This window comes from Dermochelys coriacea, chromosome 5 (assembly GCF_009764565.3).
Source record: "Dermochelys coriacea isolate rDerCor1 chromosome 5, rDerCor1.pri.v4, whole genome shotgun sequence".
Classification (NCBI taxonomy): Eukaryota; Metazoa; Chordata; order Testudines; family Dermochelyidae; genus Dermochelys; species Dermochelys coriacea.
Genome location: NC_050072.1, coordinates 22,406,807 through 22,427,188, shown reverse-complemented (window position 1 = coordinate 22,427,188; position 20,382 = coordinate 22,406,807). Strand labels below are relative to the sequence as shown.

General features: G+C 45.9%; 1 protein-coding gene across 2 annotated transcripts; it reads right to left on the bottom strand.

Moving 5' to 3' along the window:
• Positions 1-4,561: 4,561 nt before the first annotated feature.
• On the bottom strand, positions 4,562-12,680 carry LOC119856010 (gastrin releasing peptide). 2 transcript variants are annotated; one of them, XM_038403041.2, is made up of 3 exons: positions 12,218-12,680; positions 8,741-9,010; positions 4,562-4,958 (listed from the first exon to the last, which is right to left on the bottom strand). In XM_038403041.2, exons 1-3 carry the CDS (start codon positions 12,387-12,389, stop codon positions 4,927-4,929), a joined length of 474 nt encoding a protein of 157 aa, XP_038258969.1. In that variant the 5' UTR covers positions 12,390-12,680; the 3' UTR covers positions 4,562-4,926. The 2 variants fall into 2 exon arrangements, with proteins under 2 accessions (XP_038258969.1, XP_038258968.1); XM_038403040.2 differs by having other exon boundaries at positions 8,760-9,010; positions 12,218-12,672.
• Positions 12,681-20,382: the final 7,702 nt, after the last annotated feature.

Below are 20,382 nucleotides of genomic sequence, written 5' to 3'. Positions count from 1 at the left end.
TAACTTGCGTAGCTTGGGGGGATGTTTTTTCACACCCCTGAGCGATGTAAGTTACATCAACCTAAGCAGTAGCATTGCCAAGCCCTTAGATCAACAAATGAATGACAGTAAAGCAAGCAAGCAGTGAATCCTCCCTACTTAAATTAATACATTTCCCATGCAGATTTAAACCTGTTCACATAAGAGCTTTGAGTCTCATGCTACCTTTAGTTAATGGATTTAGTCCTTTAGCTCAAGCAGCTGAATATATTCTTTTAATACTGAAGCTCCTGCTTCAAGCCTCACTCCCCTGTCAGTCTTTGTGAGGGTGGGATGCTTTAGAACAAGAGAAACAACAGCCACATCAGATATTATTAATTGATTAATATTGTTATTATGAAGTCTGATATACAGTGCATAAAGAATGTGACATGTAAAGGACCAAGCCAGCTCACACTACCATCAATGGCAAAACATCCATTGTTCAACAGAAACAGGTTGGGCACCCAACAGATTGACAGGGTCTGGTCCCAGCCTTTAACCAGTGTCCTGTGAGTCCCCCTTTCCTGTGCAGACCCACAGGATCCACGCGGTCTTGCAGGGGCAGGCCCAGGGCTGACAAAACTTTGGAATGGGGCCTTCGGGCTCCTGCAATCCCTGGCTCCCTGCAATGAGGCCAGCGGAGCCAGGCTCCTGTGGGAGACTTTCTAACCCTTCAGAGGGCAATGTTCTCAGTGTCACCACAACACCAGGCAGCCTTTTCAAGACAAGGTAGCAATTTGTTAATTACCTGGCACATGGCATCTGAACGTCTTTGGGTTAGCATGAGAGGATATGGGTCCTGTTGATAGAAGCCAGGGCTTCTCATGCCCTGCTTCCTCTAGTCCATCCTAGAATCATAGAAGATTAGGTTTGGAAGAGACCTCAGGAGGTTATCTAGTCCAACCCCCTGCTCAAAGCAGGACCAACCCTGCCCTTACCAACCAATCCCTCACCGTCTTAGTCTGCTTTAGTCTCGCAGTCTCAAAAGACCCTTTTAAGAGCTATCTGTCCACACTGGCCACTTCCCCCCCGGCTTTGTTTCTCGTCTTTTCTTCTCTGTTGCCATGCAGTGTTGGAAGGAGTCTCCTCCTCTTGGCTAGGTGTTAACATCCTAGCCACTGGGGTTTCCATTATCCCTCCCAGATTCTCTGTTCACGTGGGTGGGGTCTGGCTAGCCTTTCTGAGGCCGTCGGTTTCCAGGTCAGAAGGGATGTCTCCATAGCCTTTCGGAGCCCCCGGCAGTGAGCCTCCCAATCCAGGTTGACAGATGTGGGTTAGGAAGGCTCGCGCTAGCACTCTAAAAAAAAAACCCCGTGTGTAGACAGCACTTTGAGCTTGCTGTTCGGGGTAGAGCTTGGCCTTGAAGCTTGAAGCTTTTGAAGCCCCTGAGTGTTGGTTAATGGTGCTGGGCACCTTGCAGGATTAGGCTGTTAAGGCACATCATTTTGTTCATCAATTAACACAACCTTAATTAGTTATAAAAATTAATTAGAATTCACCCCTCTTAAGGAGCATTGCCATCCAACGTTGAACCAGGTGTTGGCAACTATATTTGCAGCTAGCATATTAATAATATGTACCATCCATACCATATTTATATATTAGTATCTATTAAGCACAAATAGTGTCACAGTGATTTAGCCTAAAATGTCTTATGTCATAATCCTGTTCACTTCGGCCAGGTATCCCACAGCTCCTTGCATTTGCTGAAGGAAGCATTTGGCATAAACAGATGGGAAACTTGTCAAAAATCAAGCTACATTAGTTCTATGTCTTAGTACAAGCTCAGGCAGTGCCTTCACAGAGTAGTACCTGGACTGCTAATATCCAAAACAAAGCTAAGGAAGGACCAGACCAACAATTTAGGAAACGGCCAACCTGATGGTTTGTATTTTAGTGCTGTGTAAAGTGATGTGTAGCTTTTAAAAATCATACAAATAATATTAGCTGAAATGTGTTACTTGGGGAGCACCTCTTCTGTGTAAGGTGAATGTAACTTCACTGCACAGGCTTGGTCTTTGGAGACTGGTATTGTATAGAACCTTTTTGCTATACTATACTAATAAACTTGACTGACATTGGTTAGTTGGTCCCTTGAGTATATTTTGTAATGAACCAAAGTATGATCAAAAAATTGGCTATACAATTTAGCAACACAGGCCTGATGGTTTCAGTATTTAGTTAGCAGGTGAAGACATTTTTTTACTCCATTGACACTAATTCTTCAGGGGGTGAAAAATGTGTGTGTTTATTTGGGGACTAATTTGAGGGGGGTAATGAAAAAGCATGTAAAATGTAACACCAAAGCACTAGACATTTCCTTTCCTTTAGCAGTCATGGTTATGCACACTCTGTGTGCTAGGCTCAATCCCCGTGAGTGTCCGTACATTCGTATTACAGCACCTCTGTTTCTGCTCAAAGCCATTTGTCCAACTCTTTGGACAAACACATGTCTGGCTCTCTCAAGAGATTATTCCCCAGCCTTGGGGGATTGTTCAAAGTGAAAGGTACTGATGGATGGCCACAGCTGTGCGCTCAAGGAAAGGTTTGCTTTGAAACAAAAGTTCAGCTGGTAATTATTTTTATCATCTAGCTATTATAGTGTATAATTATGAGATGCCAAATGTCACACTATCTAGCCTGATTATGCATTTTCATATGTCACCACCCATTCTTTAGTCATTTGCACAGAGAAATTATTTTTAGTCTTTGTGGTCTGGTTTTAGGCTGTTCTACTGTGGGAACTTGTAGTAGCAGTTTCCCTTTGCTGGGTGGGACTCCCAGTAGGAAACTGCCCAATTGAGTGCAAGGGCCTCCTTCTATGGAGCAGATTACTTTGCTTGGCCAATGTACACATTGAAGCACAATGCAGCTGAGGGAAGGACTGTTCAGGCCCAGCAAGTGTTTTAGGAGCCTGTCGCTGTCTGTGTGTGTGTGTGTGTCCTTTAGGAATGCTCCTCCTTCATGCTGAATTAGGGCCATATGGAACTGCACTCTGTGTGGACCGCCTGACCCCCACCCTTATTTGTGTGTGACATCCCACATCCCCTCCACATTCCACTCTGAAGACCCACTGAAGATGTTATTTATGTATCATGCAGGGGAATATAGGGTCCATCTGGATGAGCTTATCCCACTGCCTGGGCTACCTGGGTAGCAGAAATACCTCACTACGTTTGGGCCTTACACATCTATGTAAGGGGACTGCTGGCCCTTACTGAAACTCAGTGAGGTTTGTTTTTGTTGGGTACCACCCAGTACCAAAAGGTTGGGGAAGGGTGGATGGGAAATCAGGACCCTGAGACTGACAGTCCCCAGGAACATTGGGGAGAGGTCAATGCTCCAGGTCAGCCTGATTGACAGGGCGGGCAAGCTAATAAGGGAGTCAGGAGGCCAGGGTGGTCCCATCCTCCGTGTGAGCGGGAATTGCCGAGGACCTGGGTCAGCCCAGGGAGCAGGTCAGTGCTGGGAGCAGAGTCACAGCAACAAAAGCCAGAGAAGCAGCCCAGGGAGCTGGAGGCAGAGCAGCAGCTCTGCTTACACAGGGTGGAGCTGGAGCTGGGGCTGGAGCAGTCTGGAGCTGGGTGTGGTGAGCAGCTGGGCAGAGCGAGAGGGGACCCTGGTCAGCGGGACCAGCACAGGGAGACGCCCCCAGTCAAGAGACCTTGCAGGCCAGACTTGGAGAAGGAGCATAACCTTGATATGGGAGGGAGGCTGATGCTGGGAAGGAGGGTCCTGGCACCTAGAGCCTGTCGGCGTGTGGTCACCACCAAAGCAAGTGTCTGACCGGCAGCATCCCTGCAGTGCAGCACAGCCAGGGCCTGGGCATGAGGCTTGGGACTTGTGAGGAACAGACTGAACTTCCCTGACATTCCAGAGAGGGTGGTTGTGACGTCCCCGTGCCACAGAGCAGGATGACGCATTTTCCTTTCACTTTTCCCATTTTTTCCTTATTTTTTAAAATTTATTTCTGTTTAATACATTGTATTTGCTTTGAGTGGTATGTAATGATCAGTGGGTCAGAGAAGTGCCCAGTGCAGAGAGAGCACCCCACAGTGGGGACACCCTAGCCCCTGCCTGAAGTGACCAGAACAAGGTTGGGGGTTGAGCCCCCCAGGAGTCCTGGGCCCAGCCTTGTTGGGGTTACGAGGACTCTGCCAGACAGGAGAGTGGAAGGTGAGCCTTCATGGTCAGGCAGACCTCTGAGTAAAGGAAATGGGAGCAAGGACTAAGATCCTTTCGCTGCCCCATTTCACCAGGGTAGGGTATAAGCCAGGAAAGTTCCCCACAATAGCGGGACCCCCGTTTACATATGTAAGGAAGTTTGGATCTTGGCTCACTGAAAATACACCCCGGAGGGTCAATGGAACAGATGGACAGATCCTGACTGGTGTAAATCAGTGTAGCTCTATGGGATTCAGTGAAGCCACATCAATTTATACAGTTGAGGATCTTGCCCAACATGTAATGAATCTCCCAGTTGTTTATTTGTTTGTGACACAGTCAGTCAACATTTTGTAACTCAGATAAAAACAGATACTTGGCCTTTCTTCTTCTTCTTTATTGTGAATGTTGAAATGTCATGTAGTTTTAACCTAAAGATGAACTGATTAGACAGAGAAGTCAGATAACTGGAAGACCCTTCCTGAACAATTGTTTACAGCAAAGCAGTTCAAATAAGAAAATGCAGCTTGAAGAAAAAAAAAAAAAGAAGAGTTTAGTCAATGTTGGAACATACAAGAATACAAGTGTTTAGGTATTTTACACAAAAGTAATCTTGTTTACACAAAAAAAACCTTGTTGGTTAGCTGTTACAATTGAGTGCTTGTGAAACAGTCTCTTAAGAATACTATTCTATTCTTCAAGGTTGGAAGATCTTCACTTCAGCTTGGAGTGCTTTCTTTCCTATTCATAACTTGAATCAGATAATCCATCATCTAATAAAGAGAAGTAAATAATATTTACAGAACAGACTTGTCAAAAGTCACATGCTGATTCAATAAACCTAATGTATAACTGTTCTCTGCATCTACTCCATACAACAAATACATTCCTAATACTTGCCCCCAATGTTAGCTTGCTAAAAGAAACCAAGGTCCAAGAAAAAGAGTTATTCAAAATTATTTTCTTCATAGTCCCATTTACAGAACATCAAATGAATGTTGGAAAGTGAGTTCATAGACACATTTCATAATTTACTTTGGATTGCGCTTGCGACAATTTGCAAGAGCAAAACCTTAAAACAGCAAGAAAAGCAGCTGCTTCAGTTTTCTACAGCTGTTCCAGATTAGTTTTAGTTTTAATTTACTCTATGTTTGAGGTGTGGGAGGGTTGGTGTTGATTTGCGGTTGTTAAATTAACTGAGGCAGAAGAATTTGACAGTAAAACAAAAATCAAAACCTTGGGGGAATGATGAGCAAGGCTGAATTGTTAGGACATGACATTCAAGAAAATAAAAATGAAGAAGCATTGTAGACTCCCTGATCAGACAGGCAAAATATAAGGAGGAGGAGGAGGTAACAATCGGAAGAGAGAAGAATTGTGCCTAGAACACAATAGTAGCAGTGGGAGATTTCAGCTACACAGATAGAAAAAGGGACTAAATAAGCCTGATTCTTATATACGAGCCAGACATGAAACCAGAGGGACCTTCTGCTTCTTGTTTTTAAACTCTAGATACTTTTAATTTGGCTTTTTAAAATGTAACATTTGAATATATACATGGAACAATGAAATTACAGCACAGTGACTATGTGTACATTATAGCAATATGCCTTTAACAATCCTGTAAACCTATACCCATGCTACACACATTAACCTAAAGTATAATCTCAACAGGATCTCCTCCTGCACTTTCCTTATGGGATAAACCTATAGAATTTAATGAGATGAAACCAATAAAGTTCTGTAGAAATTACTGTATGACATATATAGAAAACATTACTGAGTGACAAATACTTGGTACCCACTCAGGAGGGGGCCTATCTTCATTTGACCTCATCACTTATTTGTATGTCGTACCCCTTCTCCCACCCTGTGTCTGTCTTTTGGATGGTAAGTTTTTCAGGGCGGAGATTGTAGCTTCTATGTTTGGAAAATGCCTCGCACATTGTGGGCACTAGGGGAAATAAAATAATAATAATGCCACTTAAAAAGAAGGAAGTCTAAGTAAATTCCACTTGGAAACAACCCTGACAAAAGTACATCTAGCAATACAGTCTTATATTCTGTAGTTTTCTATTCCTAGCACAAAACATACAAAGTGTGTTGCTTGTTACATTTTAGGTTCATACATTAGTATGAAGAGTTACTAGTAAGATTCTTGCCCCCACTAAAACATGCTTATATGTACATTCAGTAGATGGCAGTCTATGGTGATGCATACTTGGATGGACCTTTGCAATGCTAACATCTCCACAAGCACATATGCAATCTACCATTATTTACAGCCTTGTAATAGATTGACCATGCAATGATCCCAGAATAATTTATATATGTTCTCTCAGCCTCCATATACAGTCTGAAATTTTCTTTGGAACATTTACATTTAATTGCTTGACCCCAGTATCTGAACTCAGCAGCAGATACAATCTACCATGACTGATTAAACATCTCTTGATATTTCTAGACAGTTGGCTTCCATCAAAAATTCAAATACAGCAAAAGTTGGGACTTATTTCATGCAACTTACAGGCCCCATCCTGCATCCATTGGAGTCAGTGACAACAGCATTATTATAATAATAATATCTGACCATCTCCCATCTAGCCATGCACAACACATTCATCATTGGGGTATCTATGCACCTTCACAGAGATGTTTTACAGCACCACATTAAAATGAAGGGTTTGACTAGACAAAGTCTGAGTAACTCAGACTGTATCATATACCAAAGATTCTACAGACATAAAATCTGCACTCAGAAGGATCCTGCAGATCTCTGATAATTACAGCTTTTATGCTTCAAGTCTCATTGGCTATCAGACCAGTGTGCCAGTTTATTATATTAGCCTGAGTTTATTATTAAGGTGGTTAATGATTGTTATTATTTAAATAGTATCATAAATGCTCAGGGAATTTGAAGCACGTAAGATCCCTGGGGTCTCCGTGTCCATAAGAGCAAATCTCAGAAGATGGGAAAACTTCCGCTGACTCCAGGAAGCATTGGCTCAGAGCCTAAACAGATTGCTTATGACAAAAACAGAAGCTGTTTGTAACACTACCATTGAAAAATGCAAAGCAAAATCTCCTTTCATGTGTGCCCTAACCACTTGGCTATTGACTATTCTGATGGGGGGGGGCTCAGTCTCTCCTGCTGAAGCTGTTCCATTTGGATTAAATAGAGTCATTTGTGGGGCCAAGGTTGGGGGGTGGGAAGAGAGCACAAGCACGAGAATGACTCCCTACCTTGGTGGTTACAGCACTCACCCAGCATGTGGGAGACCCAGTCCCCCCACTCCAATAGTTCTTTCATTATTTATACACATTGGAACAGCTTCAACAGGAGAGACACAGGGAGTTCCCCATATCAGACTATCCCTATTTCCAATGGTTAGAGCATCACCAAAGAGGTGGTAGATTCCTGTTCAAATCCCTTGTCTTACTCAGGTGGAGGGGGGACTTGAACTGGGCTTCTCCCACATCCCAGGTGAGTACCCTAATCACCTGGCTAAAAGTTACAAAGGAGGTCCTCCTCCCTCCCTCCCTCCCTCTTTGCAGCTGTTCTGAGTGAATTTGCATGCAGGACCCAATCCGCCTCAGAACACGCCTACAGGCTTGGGCCTGGCAAGCGAGTTAGGCAGCCAGGTACATCTCGCTGGGGCTCAGGATGCCAGATACCTAGAGTGAGGCAGCCCTGTATTTGCGCAGAGGCAGAAACATAGGCACCCAGGAAACTTTTACCCAGTGAATTTAGGCACCTGCATGTTTGGCAGCTGCTGAATGGGGTTTTGTGGTTCTCAATGGGGCCTGATCCTGGGATTTAGGAGCCTAAAATGGCAGTTAGGTTCCTAAGTCCCTTTCTGAATCTAGCCCCAAATTCCCATTTTGTGATAAAGTGAAATTTGTTTTGAGTGGCAGAAGTTTACCAAGGTTAGGTCATAACATCAAAGGACAGAAATAATATCAAGTGATACAGATGGCCATTCATGTAGCTCAAATATTGAAAGGGGAATACTGACAATTCAAATAAATCAGCTAGCTAATGAGAAGCAGATTGGAAAGTAGTTGGGGATATCTTGTGTGTCTGTGTTTTTAAAAATACAAATCCACTGAGTTTGAACATAGCTTACCTACATAAACATCATGTCATCTTTTTATCATCACCCTTAGTCTTCCTCACTGATGGTTCCCTCCTATTGTTTGCAGGAGTTTTCAGATTACATTGTGAACTCTTCAGTGCAGTGACTACATCTGGTTGTGTGTTTGTTTGGCAATGATTGGGGCACTTTTTATAATACAAATAAATCACAATACTTGAAAAAATATACACATCATATAGTTTTCACCCAAGCCATAGGCTGAAATGTACAAAATATTTGCTGAGCTCTTCTAAATAAATACATCCATAAAAGGTATACTCTGTTCAGTGACAATTTGCGATCAGAGTAAGGGATAAAGTCACTGAATTAGTTGTTCATTACAAAATGTTTGACCAGCTCTATCAACAATCCCAGAGTTAGGAGCTAATTTGTTATTTAAAAAATTAGATTTACAGTACCTTCTTGTTTTAAACTTACATCTTTAAAGCTGCTGTCATCATCTGTCTCCCAAGTGTTCTTGGTATACCATGGAAGCTCTTCCCTTAGGATCTGAGCGCTTCTGTTTTCATTTCCTTCTAACAGCCTTAGCAAATTCTTCAACGTTTCTTCCCATTGCAGGTAATCTTCCAGCTGCTTGACATTTTCAGGTAATGCTGAAAATGGGATCTTGTTTTCTTCTTCATAAACATAGGGAAAATCTCCAGTGCTCTTTTTCCCCATTAAATGTCCTATAAAAATAATCAGAATATCATGACATTAACCAAAAAATAATTAGAGTGTGAGTGTGGATGTCCAAAGCCACATTCTGATTGGCCAGTGGAGCCTTTTGGATGATGTCACACCAACTCAGAGTCACACACACAAAAATCCCTAAATCCATTATATTAAATGGGGGAGGGGATATGTTGATGAGAAGAGGATAGATATAATAAGCCACCAAGAGAGGCAACTGAAAGCAGGAGTGAGTGTGAGCAGGTGAAGGAGAGGTTGAAAGTTTTATTTTCTTCCCACCCAAGTTTCCAGTTCAGCAGCAGAATGTGGCTTTTCCTACCTCTTTTAACTGTAATTCTTATGGCAAAAAGCTACATTGGATAGGCTTCAGTATTCCAGGTGTTGTTTTTATGAAAGTGACATTGAAATTGGCCGTGGTCCACAAACTGAGGGCACCTCTACACCGCAAAAGAGAAGCACTGCTGGGGACAACAACTTGCAAATTGATCGTTGTGATAAGTGGAGCGAAAGTCAGTGCACAGCTTTTAGGAAATAATTATAATAAGTATCAATTGGGGCTCATTGCCTCTTGGCTCTCACTCTCCAACATACATTTTGAACTCAGAAATAGCGCGATATGTTACCATGATTAAGTCTTCCCAAGTGTCAAGCTCTCCTTTCTTATTCCCCACGGTAGCGCCTTTCTTCCCCCGGACGCTATCAGTGCGCATTGCAAGCTTTCGATTCCCTTGGAGTTTTGCAAAGACCTATTATTAGTCTGGGGTCACCGGAGCTGTATTTAAATCCGTTTCCACCTCTTGCCGTGGCTGATAGGAACGGGACAGCGCTCTGCGGCTTTTGATGGGGGAAGCAGACCAAAGGACACAATTCTGCCCCTGTGTCAAACACTTCAGCCCGCAACACCCCTGCCTCCGGGGAGTGGCAATTTAGACACATAGATAAGCCTACAAACAAAATGGAAAGGACACACGCGCTAGAGGAGTGAAGAGAAAAGAGGCGACTCTGGGAGTCTAGTGACTAGCTAGACAGACACTATCCGCTTCCAAATGAAACTGCATCCTCCTCCGGTGTCAGTAACACAAAAGGCCCTTGCTGGAAATCAGGGGCTGGAGCCAGCTCGTCCGCCTGGAAGAAGAGCTCTGTGTAGCCCCGAAGCTTTTCTCTCTCCCCTGGGGAATTGGTCCAATGAAAAATATCACCTCACCCACCTGGTCTTTCTAGTGAGAAGGAATGTCCCATTAGCCGAAGAATGTATTTGACTCCTTTTTCGTTACACCTCCCCCCGGTTCCCTGTCCCACAGGGCGGCTCTGATGGATTTCACAAATGCCTCCTGCCAACTATTCTGATGGAAGAAAGCTCCTCCCTTGCCACCTCCCCCCCCCCACCTCACTGCTCTGAGTAAAGTGAGGGTTAGATGTAGTATTATTATTTTCCGAGTGCCTAGGTCGTGGATCCAGGGACCCCTTTGCGCTAGGAGCTGTACAAACCCCGACTGCAAAGATGGCCCGTGTCCCGCACCTGGCTCGAGCAGAGAATGGCAGAGATCTGTCCCCGAGAAGCCAGCCCCTGTCCTGGGGCCGGCTTGTGTTAGCTGTGCCGCGGGCAGGCCATTCCAGGAACAAAGAGGCTTCAGCTCAGTCCTGCTTAGCGCCCCTTGAAGCCACGGGGAGCCCTGCCATGGGCTGCAGGTATCCTCTGAAATGAATCACACGGGTTTAAAGGCAGCCTCGCTCTTCTCTGAGCTTTCAGGGGCTGTCGCGGGTTGGGGGAGGGATAGCTCAGTGGTTTGAGCATTAGCTTGCTAAACCCAGGGTTGTGAGTTCAATCCCTGAGGGGGCCATTTGGGGCAAAAATTGGGGATTGGTCCTGCTTTGAGCAGGGGGTTGGACTAGATGATCTCCTGAGGTCCCTTCCAACCCTGATATTCTATGATTCTATGCTCTCGAGCTCAGCCATTGCATGGGCCAACGGCACGCGCTCCCTTTCTTACCGAAGTCTGTTTGCGTTGCGGTGACACTGATTGGGGGTGGGGGGTGGGGGGGTGTCCGCTTTCCAACAGGGATTCCCAGCGTCCATCAAACACGGCGCCGATCTTTGCATGTATTCATCATTATAATTCACAACAGTTTTTCTAGCCCCCCCCCCCCCCCCCATGTAAGAGTGCATCTGTCTCACCAGATCTCCTGCTTTCCTGAGCCGGAGGAGAATCAGCGCCCTAAGCCAAACGGCTCTCTGAAAACAAAGTAAATCTTCCCCTCAGTGAGACAGCCAGTGTCAGGCAAAAAAACAAACCCACCGGCTAGTAAAGTCTGGGCTGCTGTGCTAATTAACAAGAGGCTTCAAAAACAGACTCCAACGAGAGACTGCTGAATTGGAATTAATTTGCAAACGGGATACAATTAACTGAGGCTTGAATAGAGACTGGGAGTGGATGGGTCATTCCACAAAATAAAACTATTTCCCCATGTTTATTTCCCCCCCAACCCCGCCCCCTCCGTTCCTCAGACGTTCTTGTCAAGTGCTGGAAATGGCCCACCTTGATTATCACCACAAAAGGTTTTCTTCCTCCCCCCCCTTACTGGTAATAGCTCACCTTAAGTGTTCACTCTCATTACAAAAAGAAAAGGAGGACTTGTGGCACCTTAGAGACTAACAAATTTATTAGAGCATAAGCTTTCGTGAGCTACAGCTCACTTCATCGGATGCATTTGATAAATAATATCAAATAATAATAAATTTGTTAGTCTCTAAGGTGCCACAAGTCCTCCTTTTCTTTTTGCGAATACAGACTAACACGGCTCCTACTCTAAAACTCTCATTACAGTATGGTAACACCCATTGTTTCATGTTCTCTATGTATATAAATCTCCCCACTGTATTTTCAACTGAATGTATCCGATGAAGTGGGTTTTAACCCACGAAAGCTTATGCTCAAATAAATGTGTTAGTCTCTAAGGTGCCACAAGTCCTCCTTTTCTTTTAACAAGAGGCTTGGAACTCACGCCATCAATCGCTCCCTAGACAGATACATGGTAGGACGGGCAGGTGGACGGACGTTACTGGGAGGAGGATCGAGCTAGTCCAAAATTTCTAGCAGGACCATGAAGAGCTGCAGCGCCTGGAGAAAAGCCCCCCACCCCCAATAAATGCTACAGCGGGGTCCGGGGCTGCCCCGGTCTCCCTGCGCGGCGCGGACACTTACCCACCGCCCAGTGGCTGCCCCTGGGGTAGATCTTGGTCAGAGGGGAGGCTCCGCCGTTGGACTGCAAGGGAGCCGCGACGCCCCAGTGCACCTCGAGCAGGACCAGGGCGAAGAGGCCCAGCGAGAGGAGGGAGCGGGGCTTCCCGAAGAGGAGGAATTCGCAGCCCCCCATGGTGCGCGGCGCTGCACGGGCGAGTCCGGCTCCTGGCTAGACGGAGGGAATCCGCTGCTCTGGATCTGCGGGTCCAGGTGCTGCTGCCGCCTCTGCTGCCTCCGCCAGCGCTGACCCGAATTTATAAGGAAGCGGGACGAGGTGACAGCGAAGTTCAGGCACCTGGCGCCTCCCCCAAAGGTGGCTCTGGGAGCGCGGGGGCTGCGGAGCGCTCAGCCAGCCACAGCCACATCGCCCCGGCCGGCTCCCTGCGGCTGGGGATGGGCGGCGCATCCTTTGCGAGCCCTCGCCGGCCCCCTCTCTGCTGGCGGGGGGCAGGACTCGGGATTCGCCTTCCAAATGGACCATTCAGCCACCCCCAACCCGCAGCCTCGGCGTGACCGTCTCGGGGGAGCGAGTTACTGAGCGCTTGGGTCCCCCAGTTATCCGACCCCCAGCTCCCACCCCCAATAGCCTCGCCCCAGGGGAACATGGAGCGCAATTGTATCAGACACCCCACGCCCTAATAGCCCCGTCTCTGGGGAGCAGCGGTGTTACTGGGGTTCCCCTGTATCAGACACCCCACGCCCTAATATGGCCGCCTCTGGGCAGCATAGAGCGCAACGGGGGTGCCCCTATATAAAACACCCCACACCCCAATATCCCTACCTCGGGGGAGCAGGGGCGTTACTGGGGTTCCCCTGTATCAAACACCAAAGCCCCCAGTATCTCTGGCTCTTGGGAGCAGGGGGTGTTACTGGGGTTCCCCTGTATCAAACACCCCAGCCACACCGATATCCTCGCTTCTAGGGAGCGGGGGTGGGGGGTTACTGGGGTGCCCCTGTATCAAACACCCGACCCTCCAAATATCCCTGCCTCTGAGGAACAGGGGCTGCTACTGGGGTTCACCGGTATCAAACACCCCAGCCCCCCGGTATCCCCTCCTGTGGGGAGCAGGGGGTATTACTGGGGTTCCCCTGTATCAAACACCCCACACCCTCAATATCCCTATCTCGGGGGAGCAGGGGCGTTACTGGGGTTCCCCTGTATCAAACACCAAAGGCCCCAGTATCTCTGGCTCTTGGGAGCAGGGGGTGTTACTGGGGTTCTCCTGTATCAAACACCCGACCCTCCAAATATCCCTGCCTCTGGGGAACAGGGGCTGCTACTGGGGTTCACCGGTATCAAACACCCCAGCCCCCCGGTATCCCCGCCTGTGGGAAGCAGGGGGTATTACTCGGGTTCATCTGTATCAACCACCTCAGCCCCCGCCATATCACCACCTCTGGGGAGCAGGGGGTGTTACTGGGGTTCCCCTGTATCAAACACCCCAGCCACACCGATATCCTCGCTTCTAGGGAGCGGGGGTGGGGGGTTACTGGGGTGCCCCTGTATCAAACACCCGACCCTCCAAATATCCCTGCCTCTGAGGAACAGGGGCTGCTACTGGGGTTCACCGGTATCAAACACCCCAGCCCCCCGGTATCCCCTCCTGTGGGGAGCAGGGGGTATTACTCGGGTTCATCTGTATCAACCACCTCAGCCCCCCCCATATCCCCACCTTTGGGGAGCAGGGGGTGTTACTGGGATTCCCCTGTATCAAACACCAAAGCCCCCCATTATCACCGCCTCTGGGAACAGGGGGGTGTTATTGGAGTTCCCCTGCGTCAAACACCCCAGTCCCCCAATATCCCCGCCTCTGCGAAGCAGGGGGTATTAGTGCGGTTCCCCTGCATCACCCCCCCACCCCCACCCCCCACCCCCAGTGCGATATCGCTGGTTCTGGGCAATATCTGGGTGTTACTAGGTTCCCCTGCGTCAAACACCTCAGCCCCCCCAATAGCCCCGCCTCTGGAGCGTATTAACCCGTTCACCCACTACTCCTACTTTTGGGTAGCAGGGGCCCTGGCATTGCGGTTTCCTTTCCAGCCCTGCTCCCAAAGCAACTCCAGGGCTCGGTACCAAGTTGCTAGTTACTGATATGACCTGAGCGCCCCCTCGCTCCCCCCCCCCCCGAGCTTTCCCCGTTCCCTTGATCGACAAGCCCGTGCCTACAATTCCCAGGGCGTACAAAGCCACCGCTAGCCCCTCGGCCCCTTCCCCGCACACTCATTGAACCGGGCCGCTTTGTTTCCTCTGTGGGTTGTGAGACTTGATAAGCCCTTGGACGCGCCCCCGCCAGCACGTTCTTATCAAGGCAGGGGGCGAGGAGCGGGGGGGGGTCTTTATTTACCCAGTTACTGGCGCTGATAACCACCGGGGCTGTCCACACCGGGACAGGCGCCCTCTAATTGATGGCCCCCTGTCATTGTATCGTGCACGCGTCCTTACTCCAGGCTCATTTAGGCTCACCCATGCTCCCACCCACCACCTGGCCCGATTTGTCACGGGCTCACATTATCCGGTTCTATGCTGTACACTTTTAGCGCATCCTTCATGTTGTGGTTTCCCCTCCCTCGCCCCACGCACTTGCACTGCGGCAGCGGATTCTGACAGTATCTCTGTGGCTGCACGTGCCTGGCTATATTGTGTCTGGGGGTCTCTATTGTTAATTAGAGTGACTTTACACTTATCTGGTCCCTTTCACAGGTATCAAGGTTGCACCCCATCGGCTGACCAGATGTTTGCTGCGTTCAGTCTGCACCCTCTCCGTGTTTGTTTTTGGCTCTCCTGTGTCACTCTCTTTTCATTGCCATTTGTGCTGTGTTCATTTTGCTGGGTGAGTTACTTAGTGTATGGGCTGTGTATCTATGTGCCTACATGTGGCTCTTGTGTTTCTGTGCCATTCACCTATATTTGCTTTGTGTGTGTGTGTGTTGTGTACCTAGCCAGGTATAGAATGTCTGGTGTGGTTTTATACCTGTGAAGTAGTGGTGAACAAGAGAGGCAGAATTTCATTTTGGATAAAAAATTATGAATCTTGTAAGCCATGGTCCCTCTAATTTTTAACAAGCCCTGTGCGCAAAAAAAATTCTTTTGTGCAAATTTTTAAAGCAGAGTTCAAATTTGTGCGCCATGAGGCAAATGCGCCCAAGCGAGTAAAATGCTTATACATTTAAAAAGTTTTATTTGCAATTTGTGATAATAATTTTACACCATGTTATTTTATTAATGTCATTTAAAAATACTTAGGAAAAGGAAATTTAACCATTCTTCATGAAGCAGAAGTTAGTTTTAAGCATTATGCTTTATGATCTTTTTTATAGACAATCATGAGCATATATCAAGCACATATTAATCATGATCATTATCAGTCCATAGGCTTCTGCCCATTGGTGTCCACTTTCACCTTTCATTCTATACACGTCTGAAAATATTTTGATAAACATATAATAAAGACAATTCAATAAGTATGCCTTATGTCAATTTATATGGGGTTTCAGAGAGAGACATCATAAGTAAAAAAAAAAGAGTTTGTGTTTTAAATTTAAAATTTTCCTAAAAAATTTCAATAAATGATTATCAGCCAAGAATAAGATATGTAATTACAAATGCATTTTAATTTCCTTATGGGTCAAAATGTCAAAGAGTGCTAAACTAACCTTACTGTTTTTCCCTGTGGTCTTTTTCATTTGCCCGTTCAATATAAACTCTACTCAGATCTATCAGTCCTCCATCCACCTGGTAACTCTTAATACATATCAGCATGTCCAAATGATCTACTTGTAAATGATTCCGTACTTTGTTTTTTAGAGTGCTCATTAAGCTAAAGCCGCGCTCTCAGTCTGCACTTGATGCTAGGAATGTTCCTCCAATATCCATCAACTTTGCAACATCCTGAAACTGTTCGTTCTGGTGAGCAAATGTCACCATATCTGGGAAACTGAAAACCAATTGGCTGTTGATTCTTTCAGCTACTGCAAACTTGAAGTCATTGTACTGACTGACTATAACAATCTCTTCAGCAAGAAAGTCTTTGTATTTTGAACATAGGGATTCGACCTGATGAATTCCAGAATTGAAGTCACACTTAACTATTGCTGCACAATCAAAAGCGGACCACTCCTGGACTTCATCCTCTGGAAACCTGTCTGCCAAATGTGCACACAAGATGTTTATGAACGTTATTATGGAACTGGTATCAATTTCATTATTTTCTTGAGAGCTCATATCTAGGAGAGCCTTAACTTTGTCACTCCATACGATTGAATCTCCAAGGTACTGTCTTCAGATCTTGTTCAGTTTACCTCAGGCAAGGTGAAAGTGTGCTTCAAGAGGTGTAAGGCCCCGTTTCTGGAGCAGCATGGATAGTGAAGTCAGCTCCGCCAAAACATCATTCAACACTTCTAATGTTATTCACTATTCCATGGAATTCAGCTTTTTGTGGCAGTATTTAGAAACTGGATCAGTATCTTTGTCTTGCTCAAAATATTCCAGAAGAGGATGATAGTTGCGAATAATTGTTTAAAGTGCAAAGTGCCTAGATAACCAGCACACTTCATTGAGTGGCCTGAAAGCCACTGACTCGCATTCAGAAGCATCCACTATTTCCTGAAATTTGCATTTTCTCCTGGATGACTGACAGAACACTGTGTAGACAGTTCTCATTAAGGTTGCGATGTCTCTTATCAGCTCGACCTCTTTCCATGCACCAGAAATCCCCAAGTCTTCCCGGTGTGCAACGCAATTGTGCTGGACTAACTGTGGAATATCACGTTTCAGCTGAGCTGCCACGCCACTGAGTTTGCCCAACATCACGGAGGCACCATCAGATGTGAACATCACCATTTTCATTAGATCAAGTTGGTGTTTTTTATAAAACTCTTTGATTGCAGACACTATTGAAACAGCATCACATTCTTGCATTAGTAATAGTCCACCAAACAAAGTTTTATAGTCTGCAGAATTTATGGATCTGTATTGAAAGTAGAGTCTCCAGTATCTGTTAATGGATAGATCGGTGCTTTCATCAACAGCCAGAGTATGAAACATGGCCGATGCTATTTCATGCATGAGGTCATTTTGGACAATGCAGTTGATAATTTCAAGAAATTCAAAAGCATAATTTTTACTTCTCCAGCTTGCTGGTATGCGCGCTTACTTTCCATATGGTCATTAATATCCTGAACAGGAAGCACTGAGCTGTTCATTTTAATAGCCAACAACACACGGTCAGTAAGTACCTTGATTTCTTCCGGGTTTGAGCTCCTGGGTTCAAGATTAATTTGCCTCCTCTGCTTTTTAGCTGGACTCTCAAGAATCATGCTCAGCAACCTGCTCCGTGAGGAAGGTTTTTTTGTTTCTAAGTCTTGTTACATCAGCTATATGAGACTTCCTGGACAGATGACGCTTTAAGAAATCCAACTTCCACACATCGTTCCACATTCTTTCTGTTGAAAATTCTCCTGGAGCTCTGGCATCTTGAGAATATACAAAACCACTCCGTTGTCCTCTTCATGTGGGAATATTTCATGAAGGTTAACAGGCATTACGCTATGTGACTTCGGTGTAACTGTCTCTATAGTCTCATCCAGGTTTAAATGAAGTCGCTGTTCTTTTACGCTTTAGACCTCTAGACAGTGACATTTTGGGATTGATTTTTTACCAGATTGGTTTATTTAAAATTAATACTTTTATTATATGGCTACTATTTCAATGTGCTTAACAGCGTGACTCGACAAAAGGGCAAACGGGAGATCATTCAGATCAGGATACCGGAAGTTTGTGCATAGCTCCGATCATGTCCATGCATCTGCGGCAAAAAACCAAGGGGAAAATGGCAAAACATCATGAGTAAATGTATGAAGTCCAATGCCTTTGAAAGATTTCAATCATGAAAACAACACTTACCTTTGTTAGTTTCTGGGAAATCTTTGCAGTTCCTTAGCAACTACGGCCAGGCATTTTGACTTATTCGCACATATTTGAGTTTGTACACAGCCAAATCATCAGACTACAAGGAGATGTGTGGGTCCCGACCGTCCCGATGTGATCAACGTTCCATGTTCAAAATGCTGGCGGGGACGGGTACGATTCATTACCCTCCTTTGCCTTTCCTCTACTTGCCAACAAGTAGAATCTGGCTGTGTTGATAGATGGCGGGCAAACAATGTCAAAAGTCACCTGCAAATGATATTTCGGCCTGGTTCCAATTTCATTTTTTGTGTGCGTGGTGTTTCACCATGTGAGCGGGGTTCAGGATCTGTGTGCGCGTGCACACGCGCACAGCTTAGAGGGAACAGTGCTTGTAAGTGTTCTTGTTCTGTTTTTCTCTTGACTGAATTTCACCTTTCTGAATTTTGGTTATGACTGAACTGTATGCCCTTAATGGACAAACTAATACAAATTGCACAGCTAGATAAATAATTTTTAAAAAACATTCACAAGTGCTTATTTAAATCCCAAACTGGCAAACTTAATTTGAATCCACATTTCTTTTGAAACTTCATTTGAATCCAAAATTCAGTTTAAATCTATTGTTTGTTACTTCTTTCTACACTGTTCTGTGTTTTAGAGTAGCAGCCGTGTTAGTCTGTATTCGCAAAAAGAAAAGGAGTACTTGTGGCACCTTAGAGACTAACAAATTTATTAGAGCATAAGCTTTCGTGAGCTACAGCTCACTTCATCGGATGCATTTGGTGGAAAAAACAGAGGAGAGATTTATATATACACACACAGAGAACATGAAACAATGGGTTTATCATACACACTGTAAGGAGAGTGATCACTTAAGATAAGCCATCACCCACAGCAGGGGGGGGAAGGAGGAAAACCTTCCATGGTGACAAGCAGGTAGGCTAATTCCAGCAGTTAACAAGAATATCAGAGGAACAGTGGGGGGTGGGGTGGGGGGGAGAAATACCATGGGGAAATAGTTTTACTTTGTGTAATGACTCATCCATTCCCAGTCTCTATTCAAGCCTAAGAAGCCCTCTACACCAACATTCCACACAAAGATGGACTACAAGCCGTCAGGAACAGTATCCCCGATACTGTCACGGCTAACCTGGTGGCAGAACTTTGTGACTTTGTCCTGACCCATAACTATTTCACATTTGGTGACAATGTATACCTTCAAATCAGCGGCACTGCGATGGGTACCCGCATGGCCCCACAGTATGCCAACATTTTTATGGCTGACTTAGAACAACGCTTCCTCAGCTCTCGTCCCCTAATGCCCCTACTCTACTTGCGCCACATTGATGACATCTTCATCATCTGGACCCATGGAAAAGAAGCTCTTGAGGAATTCCACCATGATTTCAACAATTTCCATCCCACCATCAACCTCAGCCTGGACCAGTCCACACAAGAGATCCACTTCCTGGACACTACGGTGCTAATAAGCGATGGTCACATAAACACCACCCTATATCGGAAACCTACTGACCGCTATTCCTACCTACATGCCTCTAGCTTTCATCCAGATCATACCACTCGATCCATTGTCTACAGCCAAGCGCTACGATATAACCGCATTTGCTCCAACCCCTCAGACAGAGACAAACACCTACAAGATCTCTATCATGCATTCCTACAACTACAATACCCACCTGCTGAAGTGAAGAAACAGATTGACAGAGCCAGAAGAGTACCCAGAAGTCACCTACTACAGGACAGGCCCAACAAAGAAAACAACAGAACGCCACTAGCCATCACCTTCAGCCCCCAACTAAAACCCCTCCAACGCATCATCAAGGATCTACAACCTATCCTGAAGGACGAGCCATCGCTCTCTCAGATCTTGGGAGACAGACCAGTCCTTGCTTACAGACAGCCCCCCAATCTGAAGCAAATACTCACCAGCAACCACACACCACACAACAGAACCACTAACCCAGGAACCTATCCTTGCAACAAAGCCCGTTGCCAACTCTGTCCACATATCTATTCAGGGGATACCATCATAGGGCCTAATCACATCAGCCACACTATCAGAGGCTCGTTCACCTGCGCATCTACCAATGTGATATATGCCATCATGTGCCAGCAATGCCCCTCTGCCATGTGCATTGGCCAAACTGGACAGTCTCTACGTAAAAGAATGAATGGACACAAATCAGACGTCAAGAAT

Bases quoted from the DNA above. Each gene is read 5' to 3' on its own strand.
- LOC119856010 (XM_038403040.2), bottom strand. From the start codon at position 12,389: ATGGGGGGCTGCGAATTCCTCCTCTTCGGGAAGCCCCGCTCCCTCCTC. The intron at 9,011-12,217 runs GTAAGTGTCCGC...TTATTTTTATAG, and splicing joins GGGCAGCCACTGGGCGGTGG to GACATTTAATGGGGAAAAAG. The intron at 4,959-8,759 runs GTAAGTTTAAAA...TCTCTTTATTAG, and splicing joins ATGACAGCAGCTTTAAAGAT to ATGATGGATTATCTGATTCA.